The sequence below is a fragment of the Helianthus annuus genome, chromosome 2 (genome assembly GCF_002127325.2).
Source record: "Helianthus annuus cultivar XRQ/B chromosome 2, HanXRQr2.0-SUNRISE, whole genome shotgun sequence".
Lineage (NCBI taxonomy): Eukaryota > Viridiplantae > Streptophyta > Magnoliopsida > Asterales > Asteraceae > Helianthus > Helianthus annuus.
The window spans coordinates 173353556-173378810 of record NC_035434.2 but is presented as its reverse complement, the minus strand read 5'-3'; the positions used below and the strand labels follow the sequence as shown (position 1 = coordinate 173378810).

General features: G+C 36.3%; 2 protein-coding genes across 2 annotated transcripts; both read right to left on the bottom strand.

Annotated features, from left to right (window-relative positions):
* Window positions 1–386: 386 nt before the first annotated feature.
* Window positions 387–1315, bottom strand: LOC118488434 (NADH dehydrogenase [ubiquinone] iron-sulfur protein 1, mitochondrial-like). Its single transcript, XM_035986019.1, has 2 exons — window positions 788–1315; window positions 387–555 (listed from the first exon to the last, which is right to left on the bottom strand). The coding sequence occupies exons 1-2, from the start codon at window positions 1188–1190 to the stop codon at window positions 548–550; spliced, it is 411 nt and encodes a 136-aa protein (XP_035841912.1). The 5' UTR covers window positions 1191–1315; the 3' UTR covers window positions 387–547.
* Window positions 1316–5054: 3739 nt separating this feature from the next.
* Window positions 5055–25188, bottom strand: LOC110927276 (DNA repair protein RAD50). Its single transcript, XM_022170935.2, has 27 exons — window positions 24840–25188; window positions 23896–23982; window positions 22861–23028; window positions 21889–22064; window positions 21147–21261; window positions 19494–19722; window positions 18767–18945; window positions 18490–18660; window positions 17420–17524; window positions 17230–17337; window positions 16073–16284; window positions 15446–15538; window positions 15113–15240; window positions 14336–14450; window positions 13280–13409; window positions 12165–12374; window positions 11874–12082; window positions 10728–10929; window positions 8589–8758; window positions 8176–8500; window positions 7385–7510; window positions 7198–7250; window positions 6937–7087; window positions 6799–6861; window positions 6087–6220; window positions 5486–5614; window positions 5055–5402 (listed from the first exon to the last, which is right to left on the bottom strand). Exons 1-27 carry the CDS (start codon window positions 24960–24962, stop codon window positions 5363–5365), a joined length of 3951 nt encoding a protein of 1316 aa, XP_022026627.1. The 5' UTR covers window positions 24963–25188; the 3' UTR covers window positions 5055–5362.
* Between the last annotated feature and the right edge of the window lie 67 nt (window positions 25189–25255).

The following is a 25255-nucleotide window of genomic DNA, read 5'->3' as shown; positions in this document are numbered from 1 at the left end:
GCGTTCTGTTAGAATAAAACTCAAATAACTAAAATTTTATTAGAATAAAATTTTATCTACGGATTTTGACATGTCAATGGGTCATCAACCGATTCAAACTTAAATCAAATCATATAAATATATTATATATATTATTTTATTTGATAATGTACGTGTTTCTCTCTTTTTAATTAAGTTCATTAAAATTAGGGTAGATATACAATAGGAAGTTTATTTGTCTAAGAATGCTAGGAAGTGATCTTGACCATCCATTTAGTTAATCAAGGGCTAAGATTAAATGATGGAGTTAAATGCTTGGTTGGTCCCTGTGGTTTTCAAAAATTGCAGACTTGGTCCCAATGGTTTACTAATTACACGCGTGGTCCCAAAACTTGTCAAAAATGCACTCGGTTGGTCCCCAGCCCTAACATCACTTAAATTTCTCAGTTAAGTCCATGTCAAATGACCAAAATACCCTTGCTTATTAACTCTCTTTATAATTTTTGTTTACTTTTACTTCCATCATCTTCATCAGCAGACCAAGTCATCTTCATCACCATCATCATCTTCACCCAACTACAACAGAACGAACATCTATAGCTATCAAAATACTAATAAACCCTTGATTTTGCAGGCTAATTTACCAAAATTCTAAACTTCAATTATATTATGGTACATAACTAATCAGTAACTCCAACAAACATCTATACCTAACAAGAACCAAACACATCCTGCCAATTTAACTAAACCAAAACAAGATCTAAACATCAATTCACATATCAAAAACCAACTTAACCAAAAACCTAACCTGGAAGTGCAGGCATTGCACACGAAGCAACAGGTTTCGGAGACTTCTCAACCTCAACAAGACACATACGGCAGTTACCAGCAATAGATAACCGATCATGATAACAAAACCTCGGAATATCAACACCTGCAACCGTACACGCCTGCAAAACATTCATCCCCTTGGGGATCTTAACCGGATATCCATCCACAAAAACCTCGATGACGTCATCTGGATTGGGGAAATGAACCCTAGCTCCGGCTACAGGTGTCCGCTTCGGGAGATCCGGCTCAACCGCCGCCGGTTCAGCTGCGGCTTCCAGTTTGTGGAGGTCCGGTGTTGAGACGATGGTTTTGACATTTCTAGGGTTTGTGAATAGAAGCCTAGATCGGAGAGTTCTAGAAGCTAGCAACCCTAACCCCATTGATTTTTAGATCAGTTTTGTCAATGCGTTGAGAGATTTGTGAAAGAAGATGATGATGGTGATGAAGATGAATTGGTCCTGCCTGATGAAGATGATGGAAGTAAAAGTAAACAAAAATTATAAAGAGAGTTAATAAGTAAGGGTATTTTGGTCATTTGACATGGACTTAACTAAGAAATTTAACTGATGTTAGGGCTGGGGACCAACCGAGTGCATTTTTGACAAGTTTTGGGACCACACGTGTAATTAGTAAACCACTGGGACCAAGTCTGCAATTTTTGAAAACCACAGGGACCAACCAAGCATTTAACTCTTAAATGATAGAAATTGAAATGAAGAAAAGAGGCGCGTGAGTTTGTTTAGGACTTTAGAGGGATTCTAGTCAATCCAAGGCAATAGTTTCTCTCTCCTCCAATTCCCTCCATTTTTTAAACGTTAATAACTCTTTCATACGACATTATTTTTTTTTATAAAAATTGCACCAAAAAAACGAGCGTTTTTTTATCTTTAATACGAGTATACTATTGCTATATTTTCAAAAAAACAAAAAAATTAAAAACCCAGTTGCGCAAAACGCAATAGAAAAACCCACAGTTACGTAAAACGCAATGAAAAAAAAAACCTAAAAAATGACATTTTTCTAAAACGCAATGCACCAAAAACACAAAGAAATGTCTTATTTGTAAAACGCAATGGCCAGAAAACACAAATAAATGTCTTATTTCTAAAACGCAATGGACTAAAAACACATAAAAATGTGTTTTACCTAAAACGCAATGCACAAAAAACACAAACAAATGTCTTATTTCTAAAACGCAATGGCTAGAAAACACTTAAAATGTCTGTTTTCTAAAACGCAATGGACTGAAAACACATAAAAAAATGTTTTACCTAAAACGCAATGCACAAAAAACATAAAGAAATGTCTTATTTGTAAAACGCAATGGCCAGAAAACACTTAAAAATGACTCAATCTAAAACGCAATTGCCTAAAAAACAAAAGAAAGTGTTCTTTTTAAAACGCAATTGACTGAAAACACCTAAAAAGTGTGTTACATAAAACGCAATGCACAAAAAACACTTCAAGAATGTGTTTTTCTAAAACGCAATGGCCATAAAACACATAAAAATGTTTTAGTTTTAAAACGCAATTGCCTAAAAACACCAAAGAAAGTGTTCTCTCTAAAACGCATTGAACCATGACAATAGTTTTGTCTGTGCTTTGAACTGTCTGAACCAATGCAGTTTACGAATGCAGTTTCTAGATGCAATTTCCAGAAAAATAATTTTTCTGATGCATTTTTATTACAACAATTCAACCCCAGCCAGGGGCTCTGCCCCTTGGACCCCACCATGGGCTGCCGCCCCTGGGAGCCCGCTACCAGGGGCGCTGCACCCGGACCCCCGCCAAGATCGTAAAACGCAATAACTAAATCAAAAACCCAGATTGTAAAAATGAAATTAAAGAATTTCTTACACGGATCGAAGTGATTTTTTCAACAGTTGACGAATTTTGAATGATTGAAACACTTATCAGCGCTCGAATCGAATGAATCGAGTGATTATTTTCAAAATCACCGGAAAAAACGAGATTTTGTATGAAATTAAACTGAGTTTTCTTCAAAAAAAACTGAAGAACACGTTGATCGGGTGTTTGAATCATTGATTGGTGATGAAAAACGCACTATAATGTAGTGATTATTGAGATAGAAAGTGAAGAAATGGTTTGAAGACGGTGGGTTTTGAAGTTACTTGGTTTTGAAAAGGAAGAAGAAAGGGTTGGATTGACGAAAATACTCTTTTTCTTTATTTGAAACGTTGCCACATGTCCTAGTCCTATTGTTTCCTACATTTCCTAGCCAAAATAAACTTCCTATTTGATATTTTCCCTTAAAATCAACCCGAATCCAAATTGACCTTAAAAACAACCAAATTCTAATAACCCGAAAACCAATTCACTAATTCGCAAACCATGGGTAATGGGCGTTATAAAGGCATGAATAAGCCTGATAACATTTTTAATACCGTCCCCTGATGTTATAGGGGCATGAAAAGGGAGAGACGTTTCTAACATAATGCCAAATAAAGGGAAAAAATGGAAAGTGATGACTCAAATGGCCGTAAAGGGTGTTAACCATTACACATCCTTTAAAAGGGCGTTATGATGCGAAAAATACCCTTTAAGAGGCATTAACCATTGAAGATGGTATAAATAAAACAAATCCAAAAGAATAAAATGAGAGAAAAAAATAACCATCTCTAATTCACACCAATAAGAAACACCATCTAATTACTTCATTTTTGTTGTATGACAAAAAAATAATAATAAGTACAATAAGATTCATTGAAAGTATAAAGAATAAATCCAAAGGACATGATCATGAGATTTAAAGGGCAAGTTGCAATGGGGAAAGGACAGGATCCCATAACTCCGGTCCCCACCACCACAAGCCACCCAACCCCACCGCCACCGTCGCCACATGGCCACCATTATTAGAGAGAAAGTGTTTTTGTGTGGTGGGTTATGCACATGCTACCATTTATGAACAAACCAATTTAGTGCCGACTAGTGATTAAAACTTATAAAGTCACATGTCCTAATTCCCCCCTTGGGTTAAACAAACAAGAATAGTAGTAGATAAATGATTAAACTACCAATGATATGGTGTTTGTCTTTCACAAAGTGATATGGGTTCAAAACCTTACGAAAAACTAATAGCAATGTAACATGTCATGCTTTTGACTGCCACATTATTTAGCTTACCGTGTTAAAGTGATATAAAAACCAAGTTTGAGACCTTCTTCGTGAGCTTGGACTTGGGTTAAGCAAGAAGCATCACACGAAACTCGTTGGAAGGGTCCCAACATCGTACCCTCAAGGTAGTATATAGGTTGATGTCATGTGTAATTAATGTGTATAGGGTGTTCTTCGGGTTACGACATGCAAAGTCTGACATAAAAGATGAGTATTACCCCGAGGGTGGAAGGGTGGTTATCACCCATTACACCCCATACCCAATCACCATTTGACCTCTAACTTCATCACATTTTACACTATCACACTTGTAACAGTTATCACTCATCACTCCCAATCACAACTTAACATCTCAACACCAAAGTCAAACACACACACACACACACACACTCCATCACACGCGATACCCATCTCTTGTTTGGCCTCGAACACACGTGATAGCACACTCGCGGCAGTGTGCTATCACTCATCACAAGCTTCCATCAGTTTCCCACCCCAACCACCCTAATAACCAAGAATGTGACTGGTTATGTATTCTTGATTAGGTATTGGATGATACCCATCTAATTACCCAAAACCAATACAACATTTGCATGAAAACCAAATACACTAAGATAGTGTAATACTTTAGATTTACTTGAGTTCTTTGAAAACTTACAATTCTTAAAAATATTAAAACTGTACCTAGTATTTAACAGTATTTAACATTTCATGGCGTCTAGTTTTAGGTGATGAGAATCCCACCGGGTATGATACATGGTATCTTTTAACCACCAAAGATCATGAATAGAGGTCCAAAATCAATCAGATATCTGACAAGTATAAGATCCATGTAAGATATACCGATATCGTTTTTACCACAAGACTCATAAATAGGGGTCCAAAATCAATCGAATATTCGACGACTATGAGACCCATGTAGGATACGGTTCTACAATAGCGATGATCTTAGACTATGGAGCCAGTGGAAGAGAGGTGGTGTAACTGTGTAAGGTTTACTCTCGATGGATAGAAAAATTAACACTAACTATTTCTACACTAGCAAGAAAAAACAGCCACGTGGACACTTTTTTTGTATTTGCCTAAAAATGGGTTAGATGCGAGTCAGAAACTAGAACATGGTGGTCATATGAATAGTGTTAGTAGTGGTTGGGTTCGGTTTACACATGCCTAGATACCAACAAAAAGCATCAAACATGAAACTACATTAAAGCTAACAAATGCAACCAAGATGCACATCTACGTTCCGTTTGGCAGAAAATCATTTTCAAAACCTAACCATATGCCCAAAATCAACACAGCACAAATAGATCACTGAGAAAACCAAACCAGATTGACTCACGATTTGCTTCTTTGCACACTGAGTCAGTACAACACAGTTGACCATAAATATAGACCGATCACACCGTCTTGTGATTCAATCAAAGATTTCCTGGGCTTCAATGATGCTGTGCTGGCTGAAAAGACGATAATTTTATGTAAAAATCTTCATAAAGTTAACCTTTCGATCCAAATTATTACGAACATAGTTTAGGCTTACTGGTCATCTTTTGTGACACGATAATACTTTTCTGCGTGCTGCCGTCGACCAATAAGCTGAGCAAATCGCTCATCGTGAGTAATAACTATCAGTTGAAAATTCTCCTGTCCTTTTCTATCCTCCATTATTCTGGAAACCAGATAAAAGTCAACGCGTGAAGTCAAAATGTCAAGGCAAGACTAAAATGCCATTTTCGTCCCTGAGCTTTGCCCCGTTTTGCGATTTTCGTCCTAAGGTTTGAAATCTTGCCATTTTCATCGAGCTTGTTAAATCCATCCCTTTTTCTCGGTTAAGTCAGGGGGTATTTTCGTCTTTTTTGTGAACTTACACGGCAATTCGGTCTTTTGAACACCTGTACTTTATGCTAAATGCTCGTACATAAGGTGGGAAAAACCGAATTGCCGATAAAAAAGACGGAAATACCCCTGACTTAACAGAGAAAAATAGAAAGAGTTAACGAGCTGGATGAAAAAGGCTAGATTTCAAACCTTTTGGATCCATATGCAGAAAAACAAACCTTTGGACAGAAGTCGCAAAATTGGCCTAACCTCAGGGACGAAAATGGCATTTTAATGAACGTAAAACATGAAAAAACAGTTACCTTAAAAGAGCTGCAGCAAGACTTTCAGCATTTGGGACATCTAGGTTGGTGGTTGGTTCATCAAGTGCAAGTATTCCACAGTTGAGACAAAAAGTTTCAGCTAAAGCCAACCGTATTATAAGGGAAGCAAGTACCTGATAACCCGTTCGCAAATTATCATTCAGAACTTGTAAAGTATGCATTTCGACTCGTGCTTATTAACGGGTCAATGTCCGTTGTTTTTTAATCTCCAACGGGTTAAATGAGCATAAGAGGTTAAAGTCGCCAAAGGTGCATCACACCCTACATCATTCTTGGTCCCTGTGGTTTACCAAAGTTTTGGAATTGGTCCCTAGCTTTACAAAAGTACACAGATGGTCCCTCAACTTTAATAATAAACAACCTTAGCCCCTGACCCTCAACTTTAATAATAAACAACTTTAGCCCCTGACCCTCAACTTTAATAATACACAACTTTAGCCCCTCAACTTTAATAATGACATGTTTAGTCCCTCAACTATTAATGACATGTTTATCACCTAAACTAAAACATCAAACAACCTTAACTCTCACGATTTGCTTATTTTTATCTACGTTTTGAACCCGCTGCAAAGCGTGAGTGGTAACCCACAAGTTTATCTTACCCAAAATACAATGGGCATACCAGCATACCACAAACTACAGATTTAGTAATAGCGTGCTTTTAGACTTATGGGTTAGAGATACGACAAACCTTCTGACCAGCACTGCACCTTCCACGCATTTCCAGCTCAGCATCACCGGTTTGCATAACGACCTAAACTTACAATTAAAAAACAATCCATAATTGAAGTTTGAAGATTAGAAATAGTTGGCGGTTAAAGGACTTTACCTTGTAGCTGTAAGAACGTGTACCACCACCGTCAGCATCTGAATGAATGCTGATGTAATCTATATCCTGCCCTCTATACGTTTGCTGCCATAATTCTCTTATTATTTTATTTATTTCTTCCATTTTCATACTGTGAAACCTCATGAGTGCCCTAATAAAAAGAAAGAACATTAAGTAAGAAGCTTTTTGCAGTTTACAGGTTATATTAGAAACGTGTATCAAAGCAAGAAATTAGGAAAAAAAAAAAAAAAAAAAACTCACTTGTCAAGTGCGTTGTAATATTTATTCAGATCCTTGTTGGCCATCTCAGTGGTCTGTAAAAAAGTATAAAAAAAAAATAAAAATAAAATAAAAAAACATCAGCTGAATAGCATTGCAAGAACTGAAAACTAAGGGAGAGAAGGTCATTTGTTTAAAACAAAATCAAAATAAAAAAATTCAGAATCACCTTGAGTTTAAGTAGCTGGTCGAAATATCGTTTGTCAATGTCTTTATATTCAGGATTTCTAAGATCAATTTTGTTCTTTGATATAGCCTTCTGATATACATCTACAGTGCCTTGGTACTTGTTTAGCTGAAAAAGAGAGCAGAATTTTTCATTCTCATTCACATTCAGATAATATCAAATATATGATCCCAAATCCAGAAAAAAAGGATATAACATGACATGATTTTCATACCATTATTAGGCATGGACAGATAATAATATACTCACAGTAGAAATATAATGATAGTATTAAACAATGATACTACAGTCTTAGTATTAATATAATAGTAGAAGCCTATAATAAATCTATAATGCCACCATAATATTAATAAAATGTCACTTAAAGGTGGTAATTTTTGCCCATATTGTTATTCGTTTAAAAAAATCAACCCTAACCCGCACGCATATAAATTCGGGGCAACCCTAACACGACCTGTTTAACCCGTATTTTTAAACAAGTCATACATGTTGATGATTTTAAGCTGGTTTTTCGATAACATGTTTAACGCTGAGTATGAGTGTGACAATTAAATAATATAGTGTGCCAAAACTAACATTGTTACGACTAACCATCTAAAATAGAAACAGAAAAAACTATAAAAATATAGAAAGTTCTTTTTTCTGAATAGTTAAATGGGTTAACGGGTCAACCCGTTTTATAAAGGTCAACCCAAACCCAACCTTTTTTAATACGGGTCAACCCGAACCGTATTTTTAAACGGGTCAGGTCGGGTTTCTAGTGTCCCACATACCTCCGAAAGAAGTCTCTCTTTTTCTTTCCTAAGTTTTGCAAGTTCAGATTCAGCAGCAGAACTGCCACCCATGTCAACCATTCTTTGTTCCAGAGATTCAATATCACGAGTGCAAGCCTCTACATTCGCTTTTACTTCCCGATATTTCAAATTATCATCAATATTACGTCTTAACAAATCTTGATTGCGCACCCGATCCGCAATTTCATTTTTAACAGCTGAGAGTTCCTGTTTTTTATTATTGTAATTTCGAAGCTTAACTTGTTCTAGAGCTTGTTTTTCTTTCAGATCGTTTAGTTTCTCGGGAATATTCTCTCTTTCATACCTGGTACAAAAAAAAAAACAGTGGAAGTCAGCAGAGACGATTAATTAATTATAATTAATTATAATGAAATGACAAATTTAGCCGTTGCCTTTCAATTTTAGTGATCAATTTATCAAGTGTGTCAACACCCTGAAGATACTTTCTCTTCAACTCGGATTGCTCCTCGTATTCTTCGCCGATTTTGTTTTTCATGGTTTGATGAGCGACTCTATATTTCTCCACCTCCTTGGATAAAGGACCCACGGCTTCTTCTAATTGCTGAAACCCAGAAAAAAATGAAAATTTGGGAAATACATACTTTTCTTGATATGGGCATTTAGAGGTTCGTTATAAAAAGTTAGAAACTTAAAAAGGTTAGCAAGTCACCAAACTAAGGGTGTAAACGAGCTGCGCGGTTCGCGAGTTACTCGATATTGGCTCAAGAAAAAGCTCGAAACAAGCTGAGCCTTATCGAGCCCAAGCCCGAGCCGAGTTTGAGCCTAAAATAAAGCTCGTTCATTTATCGAGCTCGAGTCTGACATGTGAAGCTCGTCAGGCTCAAGCCTTAGTGTAATATTAGTTTTTACTAATATTTAATAACATTTACCCCGTATTTAAAGTTGTCTAGTAAACAAGCCGAGCCAAGCTTATTTGAACTTGTTTATGAGTTGCGCCCGGACCTAAAAATAAGTTTGTTTAAACAACAAACACGTAAACGCAACAAAAGAAGGAAATATAAGCATATAAGCGTAGCAATAACAAATATATCACTAGAAAACACCAAATAAGCATAGAACAAGAAACCCATCATCGAAAAAACACCAAATAGGCATAAAACAAGAAACCCAACCGACGTAGGCCGACTTAAAGTGTACAAGAAAACTAAGCTTAAGACAAAGCTAGGACACAACTCTACCGACCCCTAAAAGTCCTTAACGTTAATCCTACCTCTTCACGTACTCCTATCTTGAACCATGTCTTCAGAGAGGTGTTGATCTATAAATCATGCCTAATACGCTTGTCCCAAGTCAACTTGGGCCTACCTCTACTCCTCCTTCCTTCCACTGTAAGGGTTTCAACTGCTCTAATAGACTCTGTTGGTTCTTGGTTGCCTCCTCTTCACATGCCCAAACCATCTCAATCTCCCCTCCCTTATCTTGTTCGATATACTAGAGCAGTTGAAACCTTAGCATCCTCATTTATGTTACCTCCATCTTGTGCGCTTGTGTCTTCTTGATGGCCCAACAATCTGTCCCGTACAGCATAACAGGTCTAACTGCGACCCTATAAAACTTCCCCTTTAATTTAGTTGGGAATCTCCTGTCGCACAAAATCCCGGTGGCTACTTTCCACCTACACCAGCCGCCTGGATGCGATGAGATACGTCACTGTCTATCTCCCGTCCTTCTGCACAAACGATCCTAAGTACTTGAACTGAGTTGTTTGCGGGACCAATTGACCCTCGATGGTAATCTGAGTGTCCGCGTTCACCTGCACCACTGAAATCACAATAGAGGAACTCCGTCTTAGAGCGACTAATCCTCAAACCCTTGCCCTCTAAAGCTGCTCTCCAATCCTCTAGCCTCGCGTTCTGGCTTTGTATAGTCTCCGCAACTAACACTATATCATCTGCAAAAAGCATGCACCACGGAACTGCCTCTTGAATTGACTTAGACAACTCATCCAATACAACTGCAAAAAGAAACGGGCTTAACGCAGACCCTTGGTGGAGCCCCACCTTCACAGGGAAAGAATTAGTATCCCCTACAGGCGCACGGACCCTAGTTTTAGTCCTATCATACATATCCCTAATTATGTCTATATACTACTTCCCGACTCCTCTATCCTCCAAAGTTTCCCATATCAGTCTACGTGGTACACTGTCATGCGCCTTTTCAAGGTCTATAAACACCATATGTAGATCTCGCCTCTTCTCCCTGTACTTCTCCATTAGTCTCCGCAAAATGTGAATTGCTTCCGTAGTCGAGCGCCCTAGCATGAAACCAAATTGGTTTACCATAACCTGAGTTTCTCTTATTAGCCATCTCAGAGGTTACCAAACCTAAGTTGTTTCCCTAAATTACTTTTTGACCCGTTACCAAACCCACCCATCTTTTCGCCTTTAACAAACTATAAGGATCTCGATATGAAGTTAATATGTCCATTACAAACATAAATGGGCCAACCCACCGGGGCTAATTTTGACCTTTTAACAAACATGTCCATCTTTTGACCTCTAACGAATTACCTTGATGTCAATGTCCACTTGATTTATCTCCTCATTTATTCGTTCAAGCTCGTTTTCGACCTTGTCAAGATTACTCAAAGCATTCACTACTTTCACCTTCTCTGCTCTCTCCTCATGCAATCTGTTATTAACCCTTTGTAAATCATGTTCCAGTTGCCTTCTTTCATCACTCAATTTTCCCAATTCCCTTTCCAAATCTTCCCTGTATGAAACCAGTTATAAATCATTAGGAAAAATTAGGCCTGCAAACGGGCTGAACGTTCAGCGAACAGTCCGTGAATCGTTCAACAGGAAGTTCATTTCTGTTCGTTTGTTTAATAAAGGTACGAACACGGACACGAACAAGAAATTCATTCGTTTAATTAAATGAACGAACATGAATAAAGGCTGCTTTCGTTCATTTATGTTCGTGAATGTTCATTTATGTTCGTGAATGTTCGGTAACGTGTTCGTTTATGTTCGATAGTTCATTAGTGTTTTTTTAACTTTTATATTTATTTAAACACGTCAAAATTCCGATAAATAAAATACTTAATAAGTATTAGTGTATTAGGGTGGGGTTCTAGAGTGAACACTAGTTTATGTGCGAACTGAGTGAACAAATCTTGGCCATTGATTTTCACCCATGTATGGCTAGAATTTCATCATCAAATCCTGGCCATTGATTTACACACGTGTATGGCCAGGATTAGTTCACTCAGTTCGCAAAATACACTAGTGTTCACTCTTGAACCTAATCCTAGTGTATTATATATTATGCTCATTAACGCTTGTTTGTGTTCTTCTCTTTTCATTTGTGTCCATGAACATTAGTTTGTGTTCGCTAACCAACACGTTCATTTCCTTAACAATCGAACATGAACATAAAATCTCATTCGGCAAGTGTTCATGAGCAGTTCGTAAACACCTATATTTCTTAACAAACGAACACGAACAAGACCTTGTTCGTGTTCGTGTTCGTGTGGTTCGTTTGCAGCCCAGGAAGAATATAAATCCAAAACTCACTAGAAATTAAATGGGAAAATGTAGTATACATAGGCCACTCAAGTTTTCAAAATGTATACTTGGGTGGCCTTAATGAAAACTTTTGAATACATAATTTTTCTATGTATAGATTATCATAATAAATTAATTATCGATTCATACTTGGCATTTTGTGCGGTATTAAGCTCAAGCTGCAATTCTTCCAAAGACTTGGCGCCGACCCCGCTGATTTCAAGTTTATCCTCGAAATCATCAACTGATTTCTGCAGCCTTTCTATTTCACCAAGAAGTCTGTCACAAGTGTCTACAGGTTGCTTTAACGATTCAACTGCGTCCTTATCCGAACTTATTTGAGCTAAAACACCCAATACCTACATAACTTATTGATTTACGTTAATAATGAGTTCACCTTATGAAACAATATTCATATGAGCTATTGTAATCAAGAATTACATCATCAAGGGCTTGAGATTTTTGTTCCAACTCGTCTTTTAAGTCAATCAAGTTCTTCTCTGCAATGGGAATAGATTCTTTGCAAATTTTGTTGTATTCTTCATACAATAGACGAAGTTTTTCCAGCTGTTGATAGTTGGATTCTGCTTCTGAAGATTCCACCGCCAATGATTTCATACGCTCAGCAGAAGTCGCAGACTTGACTCTTTGCTGAAAATAAAAACCTCTTATAGGGTTATTTTGGTAAAAGAACAGCATGAATGATAACTCGTTCAAGATTTATAATTTTATATTTAGGTATAGCAAATACTAAAGAATACTTTAGAGGCTACCCAAGTATCGTATTAAATTTTGAGTAAAATGCCATTTTCGTCTCTAAGGTTTGGCCAGTTTTGCAACTTTCGTCCAAAGGTTTGTTTTTCTACATATGAATCCAAAAGGTTCGATATCTTGCCATTTTCATCCGGCCTCGTTAACTCCATCCAGTTTTCTCCATTGATCAGGGGTATTTTCGTCTTTTTTGTAAACTTAAAGGGCAATTCGGTATTTTAAATACTTGTACATTATGCTAAACGCTTGTACATAAAGTGAAAAAGACCGAATTGCCCCTTAAGTTAACAAAAAAGACAAAAATATCTCCGACTTAACGGAGAAAAATGGATGGAGTTAACAAGCAAGATGAAAACGGCAAGATTTTAAACCTTTTAGATCCAGATGAGGAAAAACAAAATTGTGGACGAAAGTCGCAAAACCGGCCAAGCCCCAGGGACAATTTTTCTCTTAATTTTATTTATGCAGATGGCAAAAGGCTTGTCAATTCTAGAGTTGTAAAATTAAAAAAATACCTCTGGATCTACTTAAATATGCGCTGACAATCCATCTAGCTTTGATTGTTTTTTGTAAACTCAGGGGCATGTTTGTCATTTTTACAACCCTATTTATGACATAAGCTTTGAATTTGAAAGCATTTTCATATTACTGTTATCTGAGAATCCGCATAAACAAAAACATTGCTTTAATGGTTATGTGGCCTTAATAGAAACTTTCGAATACTTGCGGGGCCTATATTCACATTATCTTTTAGCCTATTTGATAACTGAAGAAATGAAATCAACCTTTTTAACAAATTCATCTTCTTCTTCAGCAGAAAAAGGGCGTTCACAACAAGGGCATATATGATGTGCACGAGCAACTCTTTCAAAAGGATCAAACATTTGTCGCATACCATCAGCAATGTTGTACTTGCTGTCTCAAATGTCAAGTGAATTCAGTTAGCACTATAATATAAACATGTTACAGTACCTATAGGTGGCAATTTGTAACCAAATTTAACACATTAATAATCATCTATAAAATCCAAAAAAATTGCAGATGAAAAAAGTTTTGAACAGTTGACCTAACCCGTCCTTTTTCAACCAATATGCTTGAGAATAGGTCCATTCACATTAAATTTTAACCCCAACAAGTCAGATGTAAAAGATTAGCTGAAAATAAAACAGGTCAAATGGGCCGAGTCGCCCAACGTGTTACAGGATTGTTTTTAACCTTCAAAGTCCGATTACTGTAACAGATTATGTATCGTTTTGATGGTAATGTAGTACAGATTTAGAAATCCTGATTGATACATTAATCATCTATAAATAAATACAGACTTAAAAGCATTCATAGATCCGTCCGGGTTATCTAAAATGGGTCAAATGTGAAAGTTTAACTAGTAATGAAAACGGGCACAGAGTGTTATGTGAATTGTTTTCAACATTTTAAATGAAATACAAGTTCCAATAATCACCTAAAAATTCCAAAAACAACAAAAGAAAGTTCAAAGTGGGTCAATTCTAGTTATGCTTTATCTCCAACGGGTTGAATGTGAATAATGGAAACAGATCGATAGCCAACCAAAGTGTTACTCGTTTTAAAATTTTCTAAACTAATTCTTAAAAGTTGAACCAAGTTAGATACTGTTTTAATAGTACAGTTTTTGTGGTTGTATACTCATATTTAATACATCAATCACTTACAAAATCCATAATATAGGCGAAATTTTGGATGGATCAAGCCAACCAACGACATGTTTTAGACTAATATATATTTGAAAACCGGTCGATTGGGGTTGTATTATATCTCCAATGTGTCAAACATAAGAAAAAGTTATCAAACGGTTTGAAAGTAACCTTTTGTGAACATCTCTTTTTTCTTTAGCCACATCCAAGACTTTGGTATAAAAGTCAATGCTGGCAGACTGCCGATCCAGAGTTTGAAGCTTTGACTCAATAACTCTCTTCCTAGCTGCAATATAATCGGAAAGATTAACTCATTAACAATAAAAAAAAGATGCAAGAAAAGGTATTAGGAATACTAGAATACAATATTAAGGTGCTTATTTGTTAATTTAACTGTTTTCATTTTAATATCTAAAAACAATCTTGGTTTTAAATTGTGTGATGCGCTCCAATGCTTTTGGTCCAAAAAAACTGTTGCGCGATGTGGGCGTATCACGTATGCAATGCGCTCTTTATAAAAAAAATTACTTATTAACCTAGAATAATCAACGTAATAAGAAGATACGAGTTGTGCTTTTTGGTTCAAATGAAGCTTACTTAAATGTTTCTAGAACCACAAAAAGTGTTTAGGAACCATAATGGTCGAAATCAAGCATACTAAGGTATTAATTATTGAAAAAAACCAGCCCATTTTATAAAAGCAGAAAAAAAAAACAAAATAGACAATGTCGCGTGCATCAAAGCGCATTATGCGACGAGCGCATTATGCGAAATCGGCGCAATATTCTCGCACCACGTAAGCGCAACACGTCAGCTGTGGCGATTCGCTTTCATCAGCTCATCGGGCGCATCACGTTATGTGCGCATTTTAAAGCCAAGAACACAATCCAGCAGAAAAAACTTTTACAAGCATATTAAAGAAGTGCCAAGGACTATAAGAAGGCTTACAGTCTTTATCCTTGTGTAATTTGGCCAAATTATTGTTAACTTCTTGTATTTTTAGTTGCACTGCATTGAAATCTTTGTCAGCTTCACGAGACTTTGAGTTCAAATCATCATACTCGGTTGTAATCGCACTGCAGTAATAGGAGATTATCAGAATACGAATCTACCAGCATTGAAAGAGATAAAGACATGCTTAAACTGATGATTTTATCTTATGATTGTCTAATAATGGCTAGCAAAAATGCATGCATGTTAAATAGTTGTTTGTAAAGTTACATAATAGTATAATACGATGATCATTATATAATTTATATTTAAACATGCATAGGAGACAACCTTAGAGCTTGCATGACTTCTTTCTTCAGATCTTTGTCTAGAGGCAGCCTCCCTTTCAGGACTCCCCTTATTTTGTTCTTATGTTCATCCATTCTATTTTTAAAAAAAAAAAATATTAGCAATGAGGAAGGACTAGAAAAAAGATGCAAGTTTATATATAAAAAAGAGTAAAATGTCATTTTCGTTTCTGAGGTTTGGCCAGCTTCGCGACTTTCGTCCAAAGGTATGTGTTGCCGCATCTGAATCCAAAAGGTTTGAAATTTTGCCATTTTCATCTGGCTTGTTAACTCCATCAATTTTATTCCATTAAAACGGGGGTATTTTCGTCTTTTTTGTAAACGTAAAGGACAATTCAGTATTTTAAATACTTGTACGTTATGCTAAATGTTTGTACATAAAGTGAAAAGGACCGAATTGCCCTTTAGGTTAACAAAGATGGAAATACCTATGACTTAATGGAGAAAGATGGATGGAGTTAATGAGCCGGATGAAAATGGCAAGATTTCAAATCTTTTAGATCTAGATGCGGAAAAACAGCCATTTGGACGAAAGTCGCAAAACTGGCCAAACATCAGGGACAAAAATGGCATTTAACACTATAAAAAAGAGCATAGACTTTCGACTTGCATTTTTTTGTGTTTTTTCTTGAGATTTTCTAGATCCTCTTTCTTTAAAGACAGTTTAATCCTCTCGTTGGCGTCTGCATTTATGACGTCTCTCTCATGACCAAGATCTTTGATTTTCTTTCCAAGAACTTGTACTTCTATCGACTTTGCCTGTATTTTATCATCAAATTCTCCTTGGACAAGAAGCGTACTCAATCTATTTTGCTCAATAACCTACCAGTTCCAAATAAACAAGATTAAATTCCCAATGAATCCAAAACTATAAGAACAATGGTCTTGGGCGGTAACCGGTCAAAACAGTAATGAATGAAACAGGCAGGGTTGGGTTCACCACTTTACCCGCTAACATTTTGTCCAAAAAACAAAAGAATAATAAATGCCTAAAAAAAACTATTACAATAAAAATAAAAAACTTTAACTAAAAATGATTTAGAAGGTTATATGCACTATCAATAGTTTTTGGGTGTGTTCCAACTAGGGGCGGTAGCTCTTGACACGACCCAAACCTGACACGAAAAAACAAGTTTGGGTCGACTAACACGAACCGTTTAAAAATGGGTCGGGTTCAGGTTGACCCGTTAACCCGTTTAACTATTTAGAGAAAAAAATCTTTTACATTATTTGTTTTTTTCCGTTTCCATTTAAATGGTTAGTTATAATAATGTTAGTTTTGGCACATTATATTATATTATTATTTACTTGTCACGCTCATACTCACCATTAAACATGTTATTGATAACCCGCTTAAAACCCAACAACTCGCTTATAAATCGTCAACATGTGTGACCCATTTAAAAATACACAGGTTAAACGGGCCGTGTTCAGGTTGACCCGAATTTATGTGTGTGCGGGTTAGGGTTGAAACTCTTGAAACGAATAATAATATTTGTCGGGTTCGGGTTGAACATTTCAACCCGCCAACCTGCAACCCAACACGATTGACACCCCTAGTTCCAGCCCATTTGACATGTTTCCCAATATAGCTAAACTTCTTGATTTGCATGTTGAGATTAAATACAACCCAAATCATCTTTAGTATTGACATTCCAAAGTGTGGGTTAGTTCATTTTGGAAAAAAGCAAAAAAAAATATCACCCGACCTTAAGGTGACAACAAAGTCAAACTCGTAATTGAAGTATTGAACATAAGGACCATTACCAACTTCTTTTCTTTCTCATCAATCTGATGTGCATTATAACTAGAAACTTCGAGCTCCAAATTATCACGCTCGGTTTCTTTTTCTTTTTTCCGTTGTATTATGCCAGGCTGCATAAAGTTACAAACTTAGTGCAATCCAAATGTCAGTGAATAAAACCACCACTTCAAGAGTAAAAATCTGCACGCAAACCTTCAATTTTAATTTAGAATCCTTATCAGCCTTAGCTTCTTCGCATCGTTTGCTTGAATCACTGTAGAGATCCCATGCTACCTGAAGCTCTTCATCCATGGATCTCTAAAAAATAACTAGAAACAAGGTTAAGTATATAAAAGAGAAACAGCACGCCTAACAACTGAATCGATTTTGAAAATTGAGATTCACAAGGATTCCAGAAGAGAGAAGAATTTTGACCGTATTACACAAGTATGGGTTGATGTTGGTTATGTGTCTAAAGAGTCATGACTGGTTCAATCTAAAAAAACTGTGAAAAGAAACAGGTCTAAAGCCGGCCAAAGTTTATTTTATACTCACAAAACATCCTGATTATTTTACTCAGAAAAAGTGGATTACTAGTGTAATAAATTAGATCTAAGAGTAAGGGTCAAGTTATTCTACAAAGGCTCCTAATTGTAAGAAGTGTAAGAAGGATTTATAGAGTGACAAGTGTCCAATAACCTAAAATTAAACCCACTACATCACCACCCAAAACCTAAACACCCACCCCCACCCCACCACCACCCAAAAACCTAAACACCCACCCCACCCCACCACCCCCCCATTCGTCTTTTTAGACATTTTTGTGAAGATTAAACGGTTTGGGTGGAGAGAAAGTCAACAGAGGTGGATCTTTATTTCTTACTGTGTTTTTATTTTAATAAAAATGTCTAAAAAGACAGAAATGCCCCTAATTTAACGGAGAAAAATGGATGCAGTTAACGAGTTGGATGAAAACGACAAGATTTCAAACCTTTTGGATCTAGATGCGGAAAACAAACCTTTGGACGAAAGTAGCAAAAGTGGCCGAACCTCAGGGATGAAATGGCCTTTACTCTAAATCTAATTATGTATACCAGAATGAAATTTCATTTTTTTGCATAAAAGCAGACAAGCGCCACAAAAACTCCGAGCACTGGGGCCTTTTTTAGTTAAAAATCCAGATGTGCTATAAAACACATGCAAGTTTCAAGGATCCCTTCAGATGAAAACTACCTGTTTCTACTTAAAGTGTATTTAATTAGAGAAGATAAGATAAAACTTACTTTTTTCTCCTCTAGATCACGTTCAATATCTTTCAGTCTTGCCTTTATACGACTTGTATAATTTGAAGCCATTTCATTGCTAAAAGGAGTTTTCAGAAGACACCCCAAGTTGTGTTGCTTGTAAAGCTCCTGTATTGTCGAGTCTCTCTCCTCCTTCAACTTTGTACAAATCTTGAGTCCAAAAGAGAGCTACCGGTTAGTTACAATATATATATATATATATATATATACACACACATAAAAAGGTAAAAACTAGTGTTAAGTAGTATATTTATACTTCAAGTTCAGTCTGAAGCTTGGTGACGTTTTTAATGTAATTATTGATTTGTTGCTGAGAGTTGGAGCTTTTCGTCTCCATGTCCTCAATCTCTCTATTTAATTTGTTGAGTTTATCTTCCTGAACCGCTATCCTTTCATTGAACTTCTTATTCCATTCCCTTAATTCTTCATCGGTATCTAATCAGTATAAAAAAATGGTATTAAAAGACATAGAATATGTATATATAACTCCGTAAGAGACAATTAGATATATATACACACGTGGGGAGGTTAACGTACAATAGCCACTTAGCGTGCGACGGTGCGAAGTGAATTACGCGTGTTCATTTTTAAGATACGCACGTTATAATACGTAATTACGAACGATATTTGCATAATTACGCATGGGTTGGGTTAACCCTAATTACGCACGTTATTGTTCACTCCCGCACCGTCGCATGTTAAGACCCTTTTGTATTTAAAACTTTCAATATATATATATATATATTGTTAAAGATATAATTTAGTATTTTTAATGAAGCGGTTTAGGAGATTTAAAGCACTTGATAACACTTTAGGCGACTTTCGACCCTTTTGACCCGGTCAACCCAATTGACTTGTTTCTATTTTAGCCAAGCCTTTGAAACGTTGGAGATAATATACTTATACAACCCAAATCGGCCCATTTTTAGGTAAACGGGTCAAAATTGCCAACTCTAACTAGAGTAAGTGCATAAGTTACAAACCAGTATTTTCTTCTTGTAAATCCATATGACGCTGTTCTTGCTCCTTGAATAAAGTGCTTCTTTCAGCTATCTTGGTGGTAACCTGATCTTGAAGATTACGGAATTCCTTCAGTGTAGCTTCAGTTTGACGAATTTTAGAATCCACATTTTGAATAATTTGTTCTAAATCCTGTATTTTACTGCCTAATCTTTCTGATTCTTCTTGATCTTGAGTGATACTTTGTCGAAGCTATAGGACCAAAAACTCCAAAATTAATGAAAACAAACTCAACAGAGAATGTAAGTCAATACAAATATTAGATACGCTGGTAAAGTTTGTGCTATTATTGGCATTACATGTGTATAGTGGGCCAAGTAAACAACAAGGTCATGTGAAGCAATTTACCTATAGCTTCCGTAAATTCTAAATATACCAACTTGGAAAAAATCTACAAAATTGGTCAATTGCAGCCAGAGCATATACAAAAAGGGCATACACAACTTATCAGACAGACCATACAAGTTCTATGATTCTTCAAAATAGCGACATGAATATACTTCAAATACCTTATAACTTTTCTAAAACTACTAGCAACAAGAACAAATCAAATGCAAATGACTAGTGTCATTCTTGGTCTTAAATTGCGTGATGCGCTCCGATGCGTTTGGTCCAAAAATCTAATGCGTGGTGCGCTCTTTTTAAAAAAAGATATTTATACATAATAACTTACAAAAACATACTTAAAGTAAAACAAATGACATAATAAGAAGATAAGAGTTGTGCTTTTTGGTTCAAATCAAGCAAACTACTAGAACCACAAAAAGTGTTTAGGAACCACAATGGTCCAAATCAAGCATATTAAGATATTAATTATTAAAAAAAACCCAACCCATTCACAAAATCTGGGGAAAAACACAAGAAACAATGATGTGTGCATCAGAGCGCATTATGCGACGAGCGCATTATGCGAAATCAACGTAATATTAACGCAACGCATCAGATGTGGTGATGCGCTCTCATCGGCGCACATCGGGGGCATCGCGCATTATGCGCGCATTTTAAAACCAAGGTGTCCTTTCCTATCTGAAGCCCATGTAAAATTTTCATTAACCTGTGTTTACAAATATAATATCTTTATTATTATTATTATTATTATTATTATTATTATTATTATTATTATTATTATTATTATTATTATTATTTTAACGGCCAACAGAATCAATCCCGAGCACTCTCGGGGCACCCACTGGACCAAACGGAGTCTCCGAGAGTAACCCGAGTCCACCACCAATTCCGGGGAAAAGCCAATAACCTACCCGCCCGTAGGCACGACGGTGAAATTACCGGTAAAACCCGTTTGGCTCAAGGATTAAACCCAGGTTTCCCTGGGTCTCCTATCATTGCCCACCAGTGCCTCACTCCGCACCAAGTGGGAGTAAATTACCGGTAAAACCCGTTTGGCTCAAGAGAAATGCAAGCCTTCCACCACTTGATCTAGAGATCATTGGCAATATATAATATCTTTATACCCACTCTATTTGGAATTTGCTTTAAAACTGGAAGTAACAAACTAAAATACTACAATAGCATTCTCAGCCAAACATAAACGATGGTACGAAAATTCACATAGTTAATCTGATGTTATTATCCTAAAAATGGGAAGAAGTATAAACCTTGTATGCAGAATCTTTCAAGAGCTGAAGCTTCTCTAAATCCTTTTGAGAAAGTTTAATTTCCTGAGCCTGATCCTTGTGAAGCTTTTTGATAACCTCCAAGGCCTTTGTATATCTTCAAATCCAAATTTAAAACAATAATATGTGAAAAACCAGTGTCCAAGAAAACAATTAAGCCTTACAAATGTCATCTATGCATTAAATGGAAGCATATAGAATGTAACATGAAGTAGAGTTTTATGTTAAAGCATTCAGAAAGACAGCCGTTGATGTTATATCTGATACTCTAAAGCGATGCAGTTAATGCGGTAAAATATCGGATATCGGTCAAGGACCGATATTTGAGATATAGGTTATCGCGGTGAGATATATGCGGGATATCGGTAATTTCATGTCATGCAGAATTTTTATATATATATATACCAATTTAACACTAACAACTGTAGCAAGTAGGAACTGATTAAGACTTAAAACACTAACATTAACACCAACAATTAAGACTTAAACACGAATAGCAGCAATAAGAAGAAAGACGAACGGCGGAACTAAGAAGAAAGGTACTGATATAGGGAATATCGATGATATATCGGTCAATATTGGTCAAAATCGCCGATAATATTGGTACTGATATTTTACATGGGGAGCGATAACCGATATTAACCGCATAGCTCTAGAGATGTATATAAGTCATTAAAGTTTTAATATAACTAAGTTAGGAAATAAACAAAGATCAAGGGAGTACTTTGTAGCTGAGAAAATGTCATCGAACTTCTTTTTCAAAGTTGAAGAATCTTGCAGAGGCCAATTGGCCTCATCTTGGTGTACAAATATAACATTTTCAAGAATCGCTTTAGAGACACCCATAAGAGCAGGAATCTCACGGTCCATGTCAGCACACCGATAGCTAAGGCACACTTTCTGCATTACAAAAATTATAGAATGTTATCTTGAGCAAATACTTATTAATCTATACATACCGGATGTCCGGATCCACACAAATCCACTTATTTTATGAAGCTAGGGTACATTAGTTTTACTGAAAAGCAAAAACATCAATAAGAACTTATACAACAGGGTATGAATAGATTCAATCATGAATAATGACAAACAGAGAATGTATAAATATCATTACATCTCCCACAAAACCTTCAGCACTTCCTCAAACTATATTAAACTAGTATTATGACCCGCCGTGCGTTGCGGCGGCGTCAAAACTTGAAGTAACTCGAATTTATGCCGTCAAATATTTGACCCGACTCGTTTACGAACAAAATTTAAATCAAAACGTAGACCAACAGAAAACGCAAAAAAATAAGCACGAAAACGTATTATATTTGACCTGGCTCATTGCCGGGATAAATTTACGTCGAAACGAAAACCATTATATTAAATGACAAAATCCATTAATCCAAAATATCAAACAGAGACAAAAACATAAACATAAAAGTTCTAAATTTCTAATCTAGTCGCTGCCTTTTCGGGGCGAATTGAATCGAAATCGAAATTCGCGAATTGGATCGAAAGCCTATTCTGTATGGTACAGTGTGTACCAATTTGAAATCGCGACTCTTGAAGCGAATTTGATAACTATGTCCTAGACCATAACCCAAATACATCCATTAAAAAGCCATAAAATGTCTATAAATCCGAAATCAATGTTATAAAGATGTAAATTTATGGTAGAAAGCCAAGTGTTAATGGATCATTAACGAACCTCTCCAGTGTGAGGATTTATAGTCTGCAACACACTCTCAATTGCCTTGTACTCCATCTTAGAAGCCTTCTGAGTCAACTGAAATGATCTTATACACACCACATCTTTACCCGCTGCTGTCTTGAACCGCAGCTTTATCTGAGCCTTTGTTTCTGTTTCCCCTGCAACCTACACCCACACAGCCACACGTTCCATCCATTTAAAATTATTACATAAACCATAACCATAAAGGATAAAACCGTAAAACGCATTTGAAGGCCCATTTGACACAACTTCAAATCATTTTTGGGCTTCCTAATTTCTCTATTCATACAAACAAAGAATGCTAAAGTTTTCAAAACACAATTTATATGATTCTTTTGCATGTGATTCCAAGTGCAAACGAGCCGAGCGCCCCGCGAGCTGCTCGAGATCGGCTCGATATATAGCTTGAAACGAGCCGAGCATTATTGAGCCCGAGCCCGAGCCAAGCATGAGCCTAAATTAAATCTTGTTTACTTATTGAGCCCAAGCTCGAGCCTGATGAGCATCAAGCCTTATCGAGCCTTAGTGTAATATTAGTTTTTATTAATATTTAATAACATTAAACATTCACCCCTATAAGTTGTCTAGAAAACGAGCCGAGCTGAGCTTATTTACACTTGTGTTACGAGCCAAGCCCGAACCTAAAAATAAGCCTGTTTAGTAAACGAGCCCGGGCTTCACTTATCGAGCTCGCGAGCCTAAGGCCCTAAACGAGTCTATTATTTATATTATTTTTATTGAATATTAATTAATAGATAACAAACGAGACGAGCCCGAGCTGAGCTCGAGTTTGAGAAACTACCAATGAGCCGAGCTCGAGCTTTGAAAACAAAGCTCAAACCGAGCCGAGCTCGTCGGCTCAGCTCGTTTGCACCCGTAGTGATTCCAAACATTCTTGCTAGACACCTCACAATTCACAAACATATAAAAACCAACTTACAAAAAGATCATACAGACACACGATTTCAATCAGTAGTATCTGTATGCATACACAAACAGAGAGGAATGGACCTTGGGATCATGGATAAAACTCTGACCAGACCTAGCATTTGGTGGCAATTCACCGGTACATGAGAGCTTCAAACACTCAATAATAGTCTGTAAACCAAACCAAGTGATAATTAGATAAAATTAACATCTAATCTAACTCAACCATAATTAGCATCACATTACTTTGCCTAGTGTAACTGAAGAGAAACAATGTAACATCTAATCTAACGGTATTAATCACTTAATCAGCTAAAACCTAAGTAACTAAAAGATCGTAACAAAAAATCAACAACGCACACTTAATCATGATTAGCATCACATCACTTTGCCTAGTGAAATTGAAAAGAAACAGCAAAACACCATAAATTAACGATATTAATCACTTAATCAACTAAAACCAAAATAAATGACAATTAGATAAAATCAACAACACACACTTAATCATAATCAGCATCACATCACTTGGTCTAATGAAATGGAAGAGAAACAATATAACACCTAAATTAATTATATCAATCACTTAATCAACTAAAACCTAAACAACTAAATGATAATCAGACAAAATCAACAACAACACACTAATCATGATTAGCATCACATCACTTTGCCTAATGAAATTGACGAGAAACAATATAACATCTAATCTAATGACACGAATCACTTAATCAACTAAAACCTAAATAACTAAATGTAAATCACATAAAATCAACAACACACGCTTAATCATAATCAGCATCACATCACTTTGCCTAATGAAATTGAAGAGAAACAGTGTAACATCTAAATTAACCATATCAATCACTTAATCAACTAAAACCTAAATAACTAAATGATAACTAACTAAAATCATTAAAACACACTTAATCATAATCAGGATCGCAAACAGTATGGCATCTAATCTAACAGAATAAATCACTTGATCAACGAAAACCTAAACAAGTACGACATAAACGGAAAAGCATTACAGTTTTTCCGGCACCGTTAGCACCGACGATGAGCGTTAACGGCTTGTAGAACGTGATGACGTGACGGTTCTCCGGATCAAAGCTCCGGATACCTTTGATTAACATCTTGTCTACCGTACTCATTTTGAGAACCTTCTGTTCGATTTACGGCTTTTCTGGTTAATTATAGCTTCGCGACGGTGTTGAAATCAACATACGGTACGGAATACTACGGCAGAACACGACGGTGTGTGCGGAAAACGGTTGAGTGAGTTCGATTACGACGGTCGCCGGTGAGGAGTGACGGTTGGTGAATAGTTAGGGTTTAGAAGTTCCGGTGAACGAGGGTTTTGGTAGCGGGAAATGACAGTAAATATATTATTTGCTTGAGTAAACTGCTAAATTCATTCTTGAGGTTTGACTCAAATTGCTAGATC

Coding starts and splice junctions, on each gene's coding strand:
- LOC118488434 (XM_035986019.1), bottom strand. CDS start 1,190: ATGGGGTTAGGGTTGCTAGCTTCTAGAACTCTCCGATCTAGGCTTCTA.
- LOC110927276 (XM_022170935.2), bottom strand. CDS start 24,962: ATGAGTACGGTAGACAAGATGTTAATCAAAGGTATCCGGAGCTTTGAT. Junction 21,262..21,888: donor GACATTTTCTCAGCTACAAA/GTACTCCCTTGA, acceptor TTGGATTTGAAG/ATATACAAAGGCCTTGGAGG. Junction 13,410..14,335: donor AAAAGAGATGTTCACAAAAG/GTTACTTTCAAA, acceptor CATTTGAGACAG/CAAGTACAACATTGCTGATG.